At 35.2% G+C, this 10006-nt stretch overlaps 1 protein-coding gene across 1 annotated transcript; it reads right to left on the bottom strand.

Annotated features, from left to right (window-relative positions):
• Positions 1-8548: 8548 nt before the first annotated feature.
• On the bottom strand, positions 8549-9270 carry LOC108599346. The gene is made up of 2 exons (XM_017986148.2): positions 9161-9270; positions 8549-9095 (listed from the first exon to the last, which is right to left on the bottom strand). Exons 1-2 carry the CDS (start codon positions 9209-9211, stop codon positions 8826-8828), a joined length of 321 nt encoding a protein of 106 aa, XP_017841637.2. The 5' UTR covers positions 9212-9270; the 3' UTR covers positions 8549-8825.
• Between the last annotated feature and the right edge of the window lie 736 nt (positions 9271-10006).

The raw sequence follows: 10006 nt of genomic DNA, 5'->3' as shown, positions 1-10006 counted from the left end.
GGCAAGTCAAAGTAAAATCAACTGAAAATGCTTTATTGTCAAAAGCTTGTCAGCTTGTTGTTGTTGTTGTTGCCTTTTTGGCGACGCCGCAGGCATTTGTCTTTCATATCCTGTCTAGCTTTCCGGGCTTTGGGGAAATTGATTTAGCTCAGGGCCCAAGCGTCGTATGCGCAATGTTAATTAAGTGCCTAGTTTAAAGCGCAAGGCCTATGAAATATTAAACAGACCGCTCAGCTCAGCTCATTTCTATGAGGCAGCAGCAGCTCAAGGACAGGCTCCACTAACCTGAATAGCAGCTATGCATGCATGTGTTCTGTGTGTGTGTGTGTGTGTGTGTGAGTTCATTAACTTGGCAAACATATGCGAAAAATGTGTTATAATGAACTGTGAAAAAGTGTAAAGCTTGGCGTCTCGTTAATGAGACAGCATCAGATAGCCTGAATAAGTAGTTAGCACACACACACACACACATATATCATATTACGCATACCACATGTTGTCAGCACTTTAAAGTGTTCGCCTTTAAGCTTTAGCTATATGAGCAAATACCCCACAGGGCTTTGCTCAGCACAGCACAAATCGAATTCGAAGCTATAAAAGTAATTAAGATAACGACTCTTGTGCTCTTACTGCTCTTTTACTTGTTGTTTTTGTTGTTGTTGCTGTTTGTGTCGCATTGATATGTATCGTGGTGTGTTTACTTTATAGCCAGAGTTTTACAATATTTTTGTGGCTCATCCCAGACGTCGCGCCGTGGCGCTTGTTGGCTTCCTGTTGTTTGTGCAGTTTTCTTGAAATTTCATTTCTTAACTTTTGCCAACGGCCTTTGAGCTTGTAAATCATGTGAGAGTGCTGTAAAGTTGGGCTGGGCGTGGGTGGTGGCTGACTGACTAAGCATCCTTATAGTCCTGTCATATGTTATTGTTGTTGTTCTGTTCTGTTCTGTTTGCTGTTGTTCACTTTGCCTTTGGGGTGCCAGTTTGCTGCTATTGTTGCGTCTTCCTTTTGTGCTGTCGGGCTCGCTTTTCTAATTGCTCACACTGGTCAGCGGTGTGAGCGGGGATCGAGGCGAGAACATATCGATTAATTAACAGCATTAAGAGCTAAAAGTTTTAAAGGAGCCAAACCCCAACAATTCTCACATGTTTTGATTTATATGCTCAGTCAGTGTTGGCTGTAAAGTTTTGTTTTTGCAACAGGAAACGGAAAATTAATATGCAACGGGTTTCATTAGAAAATGTGAGTTTATTTCACAGCAAGTTGAGTGTTATAAATGGGAAATAATATACATAAAATAATCGTGTGGATAGCTGGAAATTTAATACATTGGCAAATGCGGAGCAAGCGTTGAATGACATTTTAATTGCATTTATTTTTAATCATAAGCTGAAAAGGGAAACATATTATGGAAGGCAGAGAATTTCTTAGTTTTTATTTTTATATTAATTTGCCTTAAGCAATGACAACAAAATGATTGCTATGATTGCTAAATGTAATTGATAGAGTAGTGTAGTCTAATTAATATAAAATAAAATAAATATTGCAGCTAAAATATTATTTGTCCTACTCTAAACATGAGTCTGGGATAAACATTACTGTTTTCACAGAGTTACAGCAAACACACTTCGAATATAACAAAGCTGTCATCTTGTTTTTTCTCAGTAGTCCGTAAGCTTTGAGTTTCATATTTGCTACATAGATACGCTAAGATTTTCATTTACATTTAAAGTTACGGAAGCATAAACATTCCAATAATTATTCTACATACTAATTTTTATTGTAATTAGAGTATAAGCACACTAGAAAGTGAGTTCCAGCGGAAAGTGTGCAACAAATTTTGTTTAATAAAAACAGAATTTAAGCAAGTGGACAAATTAAAGTTGGGCGCGTCACAGCTCGTTTTCGCTTTAGAGTCAGTTGCGACGACGCCGCCTGCGTCAGCAGCGACTTTTGTATGGCGCGTCAGCACGCGAGTTATACATTTGTCACCACTTACACTTACCCCTTCCCAAATACCGACAACCATAACAAAGAAACTTGGCCTTCAATCTACAGTTCTATTATGCAAACATTAATAAAACTGTAAACATGAACATAATTAAGGAAAGATCCATTGATCATCACTTATTAGTTTCTCAAGCGCAGTTTAAGTTTCACATAAACAATAATATCCGCAGATAACGTAAACATATTCAAGATTTTACCAAAGTAATATGATATCCACAAGTAATGTAAACATAAACATGATATCCACAAATAATGTAAAGATAAGCAAGAGTGGACCAACGAAGATTGGTTCTATACATTCAATATTGTAAACAAAACTCGATATAAGAATCAACTATGTACAATTGAGTTCTCAGTTCTAATCCAACACTCAAATCGAACGTATCGAGGCAAGAGTTCTCAAAAGTGATAAAGGTTTAAAAACTCAAAGTGTAAGCCCAACTTACATAATTGGGGCAGCAGGACGTAACAACCTAACAATTACACACACTAAATAGTGAATCTTTAAACGGTCAAAGACATAAAAAGACTCACAAAGTGCAAAAGTGTGAACAAAGTGACAACAAAATAAAAACTAATAAGTTATATTTGTGCCACTCGAAAAACAATCGCAAGGACACCATATAAAAAAAAAAATTAAAAATGGCCAACGACAGTGATATGCAAAGGTGCATTCAAGCACTGACGCAAATACTTGTTTATCAACAAGCTAACAATGCCAATGCCAAGCCAGTAACAAGGCAACGTAATAATATTGAGAAGGAAACTCGATATTTGCCTACATTTTCAGGAGAAGATTCTGATCAAGTCTTTAGTGTTATTTTAAACACAAAGATACAAGGACATGCTAGAACTGTCCTTAATGTGAACACTCCGACAACGCGGGAGCAATGCAGAGAAATATTACGACACCACTACAGACCCAGGACGGACCAGATGGGACTCACAAGGAAAATCAACAACCTCAAAGTAAGCAGCATCAGAGACCTGGATACCAAAGTAAGATACATTATAGAAGAAATTACAGATTTCGCGGTGTTCGAAAATAATGAACAACTTGCGAATATATTAAGTTCATTGCTTGTCCAAAGAATTAAAGAAATAGCATCAGGGCCTATGGCAGTTACATTAATGCCTCTTACTACTGTGTCAGCAGTAAGAGAAGAAGTATCCAAATATTTTGGTTTAAGTTTTGGAAATTTAAACACAAAGTTGCTAATTCGAAAAAATTTTGATAACAAACCTGGTACACCAAATACTGAACCAAATAACCAAATACAAAAAAGCCAAAATACAAGGCAGACTAATAACTTTTACAACCAACGACAAAACCAAAAAGCTAATTATACATATACAAACCAAAACAAAAATACACGACAGTATAACAACACCCAACAATATGCCCCACCAGTACCAATGAGCCTAGACAATAAGAGCATTGTAGATGAAAATCCGCTAGAATTTTTTACCCAGTAGCGTCGGATGAAAGAAACATATTATTAGAATTAACAATTGACGGACACAGATTTATATTTTTAGTAGATATTTTAATAGTTTAAAACTATATATACAAAGTAAAAATAACATGTACAACATTTTTTTAATGCACTTCGAAAACTATAAACACAAAATTTGTAACCAATAATTATTTGGTTATGACTAAAGCACCGAGTGAATTCCAATATTCACCAAAAGTACGTTCAAGATGGGTGGCTTTACCCCTAGATAAATCATATGATTTTCTATTGGGTATGGACTTCATCCAAAGAAACGTAAAAAATATTGATATTGCAAACAAAACAATTAAACTGTTAAATAATGTCGAAATTCCATTCATATCAAAATTCCCTGAGGAAATTAGTATACTTGAAGTAAGCGAAATAGATGACATTAATATGACAGATTTAAATTCTGAAGAGCAAGAAAGTATATAAAACAATGAAACAAAAATTAAAAGTTTATTTATATTAAAAGTACACAACTACAAACACAAAAACAGTAGTACACACAAAAGAACTACGACAGACCAACCAATAAATTCAAAAATTTATAGGTGTGCCCCAAAGTTTGAGGAAGAAATAATGAATCAAATAATTTAAATGGAAAAACATGGTATAGTAAGGAAAAGCAGAAGAAAAATATAGTTCACCCATATGCATGGTAAAAAAGAAAATAGATAACTCAGGAGCTCAAAAGTATAGATTATGTGTAGATTATCGCCGTTTAAATATGGTAACCATCCCAGACAATTACCCATTACCCCTTATGGACGCAATCCTAGATAAACTTAGCAAAGCACAATACTTTAGCAGCGGTGGACCAAATTATGCAAGAATATGAAGAAGACATAGAAAAAACAGCATTTGTTTCACCATTGGGACTATATGAGTACATTAGAATGCCATATGGCCTAAAAAACGCACCAGCAACCTTTCAAAGATTAATGAATGATATCCTAAGAGAATACATAAATAAAATATGTGTAGTATACTTGGGTGATATTTTAATATTTTCAACAACTCTAGAAAAACATAACAATTCGTTAGAAAAAATATTCCGTAAGCTTCAAGAACACAATTTAAAAATCCAACCAGATAAATGTTCATTTATGAAAAAAAACACTAATTTTTTGGGACATGTAATTTCAAAAGAAGGTATAAGACCAAACCCAAATAAAATAGAAGATTTATTAGCTATCCCAATCCCAAAAACAGAAAAACAACTAAAAGATTTTTAGGTATGACTGGATTTTATAGGAAATTTATTAAAGACTATTCAAAGATTGCACATCCAATGATAAAATACTTACAAAAAGGAAAAACAATTAACATAAACGACCCAGAATATATTGACTCAATTGAAAATTTAAAGGCACTCATTAGTTCACACCCAATATTAAAATTTCCAGAATTTGATAAACAATTCACAGTAACAACAGACGCAAGTGATTTTGCTATTGGCGCTGTTTTGTCACACTACAAAACCAGCAATCTCATTTGTAAAGACTCAAAATAACCATAATATAATAAAAAATATGAACCAACAAATCTATATCAACGAACACTTTAATAAAACTATTAAAACACTAGCTGACGCAGTTTTACAAGACAGAAATTTAATAACAATATATACAGCAAAAACTAACGAACAAAACAAACATGAAATGGAAACACTATTACTTTATGATCAAATGCAAAAATTAAAAAACAAAGACCAAAAAATAAATTATATTCAAGAAAACATAGCTTCAGCAAAGAACAATATATTCTTACCAGAACTGTTAACAAAAGATGAAATAATAAAATTCAAAATCGATTTTTTCAAGATTAAGCTCATCAGAATGGGAATCTTAAAATACAAAAACAATGCAATTGTCATGGCAATTAAAATTCCTAAAACCTTTGTTAAAATAGATATTAAGCTAATTACTCCAATGCCAAATAAAAATAATATACAAAATTGTTGAATATGCTTGTTTATAGTAAATTGTACTGCAAGTAATAAAGAAAATTATATTTTAAGAGAACTCAAACCAAGTAAAAGTTGCACCTTGTATAATAACTGTAAATTTACCTTGAACAATAAGTCGAGTATAGAACAAATAGACGACCAAACAATAATAATAAGAAATGTTAAAAACCAAACATTAATTCAAAATTGTGACAACAGAAATATCATACTCAATGGTAACTATTTAATACAATTTGTAAATTGTAATATTAAAATATTATCTGAAACATTTTCAAACGAACAAATAGAATTCTTTGACAGATTTTTCTCTCCTCCAAATATGCTAAACCAATCATATACAAACCCATTAAGTTTTGAGCACTTCACATTAGAAAATTTTGAAAATTTAAAAGAAATAACAGAACTTAAATTTCATAAGAAAGTGGGTTATGGAATGGCAATAATCCTTACAATAACCATAATATTAATTATACTTTATTTGTATATTAAGCAAAAAAAGAAAAATGTTAAAATGAATGTAACAAGAATTCAGGAGAATTCAAACTCTGATGGTGGAGGAGTTTTACATTTGTCACCACTTACACTTACTATATTAATTAATTAAACTATAAACATAAACATAATTAGGCAAAGATCCATTGATCATCACTTATTAGTTTCTCAAGCGCAGTTTAAGTTTCACATAAACAATAATATCCGCAGATAACGTAAACATATTCAAGATTTTACCAAAGTAATATGATATCCACAAGTAATGTAAACATAAATATGATATCCACACGAAGATTGTTCTAATACATTCAATATTGTAAACAAAACTCGATATAAGAATCCACTATGTACAATTGAGTTCTCAGTTCTAATCCGACACTCAAGTCGAACGTATCGAAATAAAGGCAAGAGTTCTCAAAAGTGATAAAGGTTTAAAAACTCAAAGTGTAAGCCCAACTTACATAATTCGCACACCCGCTGTATATATTGAAAATTGAAATGTAAATAATTCCTAATTTATTTATCTGATCGTTCTGAAATTTTTGACACTGTCAAAACATGATTAAGCGTATTTGTGATTTATTTCAGATTTTTTATTAAATATTTTTAATGTTTGTATGCAAAAATTCTTAAAAAAGCCACCAACAGCAGTTTATTATAATAATGCTAATTTATTTTAATTTGTTGTCGTGCCCCCCAATTTTGACATCAGTCCAAACATAATTAAGCGTAGACGGGGAGGAAATTAAAAAAAATAAAATAAAGCGTAGTGTTCTGGATATAGAGCACCTACATACAAAATTTTGGTTGCTTCTAGCCTCTTATACTAGTTGCTGAAGAACACGCAACTCAGACAGACGGACCCGTACGGACGGACAGAACTGGACATGGCTATATCGACTCAGCTCGTCGAGCTGATCAAGAATATATATACTTTGTTGGGTCTGCCAAGCCTCCTTCTCCCTGTTACATACATTTGCACTACTTCGTGATACCCTTTTCCATTTTGTACAAAAATGTCAAAGTGTATAAAAATTATTCTTTAATTTACGTTGAATATAAAATCAGAATTAAATCTTTCTGTTGACCTACTGAGCTATGAAACTGTTATGATATTCAATTGTTTTTAATTTCATGCCAACTTAAACTGAATAAGCTTAGCTTAGCGGTTCATATTATTTTATTATTTTATCATTTTATAGTTTTTGTTGTTGTTGTTATGCTTCGTGACCCACTTGCAGTGGCACGCGGCGAGGAAGGATGTGCAGCATTTAATATGCGCTCGCTGGCTAAATGCCAACTGATTTGCTGTCTTTCCATAGATTGTGCAACTCAATGCAGTCGCAGAGCATTATTGTGTGTGGTAATATGGCAACGTAGCCGCAGCAGCCCCGCTGAAGCAACCCCAACCCTTAAAGCTTTTTATTGTATTCGTTTTTTTGCAAGAAAAACAATTGAGTGCACTTTGCGGTTGCTGCTTGTTGCACACACACACACACACACATACACACTGAGAGTCATGCTCAGCGAACGAGGTTAAAGCATGTTGCATGCCCCTTTTGAGCTGCAAGTCGAAAGGATAAATCAGTCAAGTCGCTGCGTTGCGTGCTCTGGTTGATCAGCTTAATAAGCGAGTTGGCAGCTGTTGCTGCCGTTGCTGACACAATTTTCTTGCCACTTGGCCAGTTGCGCTTTCTTGGTGCAACTTACAACACACACACACACACACAAGTGCTTGTCGCTTTACGTCTCGTTGCACACTCGAGTGCCACATAATTTCCGGCACGCTGCAAAACTTGTGGCCATCTCAACTTGAGCTCTTCCAATTCTTTTTTTTTTTTTTTTTTGTTGCTGATTGCATTACACAGTCGAGTCCTTCGAGAGCAAATTGATTGAATTTTCTTCTTGCAGCTGCAACAAAGTATTTCATCAGCTTTAGCAGCATTTGCAATGTGCCAGAGATTTTGCTTGCTGCGTGCTAATTAAAAGGCACAACATTTATGCAATTTCCAGCTAGCAAAAACACAAAGCCAATGGCGGCCGTCATGGTAACCAGCCACCCCCCAACCCCCACCCACGCTCTTGGCATAGCAGTGAGTCTTGCTGGCAAATAAATCGCATATAAACAGCAGATAATCCCGGTAACAGCATTGCCAACCAACCAACCGACATATGTGCATGTCTCTCTCTCTCTCTCTCTGTCTCTTTCTCTTGCTCTCACTCTATTGTAACGGCTACAGGTGAAAGCTTTTGATGCTGCTGCCTGTCTGGTTGCCCAACGTCGCGTCTCAATAGCCACAGTTTATTGATTTTGTGGACATGAGCTGCTCGTGCGGGGCGTGGCAGTTGGGCGGCACTTGTGTGTGTGTGTGTAGTGGGCTGTTTTTGCAGTGCATTCAATTAGAAAAACTGTTTTTCTAATTAGCCAGAGAGCGAATACATGTTACGTGGCTGCAAACACAGCCCATAGCCATAGCCATAGCCACAGCAACAGTAGACAGCCGGGCATTTTAATAGTTGATTTAATATTGATTAAAGGCGTTTAATTTCATTTTAACTGCAATTAGATGCATGCAAATTTACATTTAGTTAAGTTAATTAACGGTCCAAATCATGCGTGAAATATATAATTTTCATAATTACAGCGCTTTAAAATGAAATGAAACCTGAAGCCTGCTACAAAGTGCGACGCATGAATAGCTCAGCGCTCTATTCAAGCCGGAGTCATGTTCTAAGCCCGCAAGCAAACATAAAAACTAAATGCAGCACAGTTGAAAGCACTTCATTAGTGCACATGTGGCAGCTGAAGCCTTTTGCAATTACATAAGCATTTTGAATTCAAATTACATTGTGCACTAGTTGGTCAAAATGTTTAGCACAGAGCCAAGTATGAGAGCCGCCGCATGTGGAGCATGTTGACAACTGCGTGTGGCAATTGAGTTGGACTGCTTCTGCCAGGGTCCATTGTATACAACGACTTCCTCCTCTTCTGTGCCATTCACAGCATCAGTATGCTGCTCCCTTACGCGCTCATACTCCCACTCCATGCCCTTCTTGTCAACAAATTTGTAAACTCTAACCCCATTCTCGTTTAATCGACTTTCATCTGCGCTGGCATACAAAGTCTAAGCCATAAGCATGAGTCTATATGTCAAGCAAACGCATTTAGTTGAAGGCATGTCAGATTTACCCAAAGGCCAATTAACATTATTAACATGAGTTGTCCAGTTGCGACCATCATGCCATAATTTAGTACTTGCACTGTAAATTTGTGAGTCTAATCAAATTGGGAATTTCGAATTATAGCTTGCTGCGATTAAGCTCAGCTTGCTGTCAATTACAGAGTTGGCAAGTATTGTGTTCGCTTCACTGCTCTTATTAATGAAGCTATAAAATTAATAGTGTCAGCATTTTCATTTATTTGCAATTTGTTTGTAAAAAGCGTTTTATTTATTTTGCGCTTTTTTTTCTCTTTTGCTGTTCTGCTCGTTATTTTTAATTGCCCTGGGAACTGGTCAGTGTTAATATTTGTATTTTACATTGATTTATTTAGTGGCCTGACAGTTGTTTGCACACAAGTTATTTATTATATTATTGAATTAAATAAACACAAATGGCTTTGTAATGGCAGCAACAAGCAAAGCAGTGGCTCTAAAACTGTGTTTAACTAGTGCCGTTGAAATGCATTGCATACTTTTGCGAGCGCAGCAGTTATCGCTGTAATGTGTTATCGTTGCGCAGCCCAAGAGTATGCTACAATAAAAATACAAGCGCAAGAAAAGAACTTTTCAGTCCGCAATATTAAAGTCTAAAGAAATTAATAATATTTGAATTCTTATTTCCAACTCACTAATTTGTTGTGATCAAGAGACTCAAGTCTCCGACTACTTTAACAAGCAGCGCGTAAGCTTCATTTAGGCCACATGTTGCCAAGAGTTCAAGTGGAGTGAGAAAACCGCACTTGAAAAATTAATGAGAGCCACTTTAAACGCTAATCGCACGTAAGTGAAGCGCTGCCTGGGATGCCAGGATGCTG

This window comes from Drosophila busckii, chromosome 3L (assembly GCF_011750605.1).
Source record: "Drosophila busckii strain San Diego stock center, stock number 13000-0081.31 chromosome 3L, ASM1175060v1, whole genome shotgun sequence".
In the NCBI taxonomy this organism is placed as follows: Eukaryota; Metazoa; Arthropoda; class Insecta; order Diptera; family Drosophilidae; genus Drosophila; species Drosophila busckii.
The sequence above is the reverse complement of the archived record's forward strand: the minus strand, read 5'-3'. Positions and strand labels throughout refer to the sequence as shown.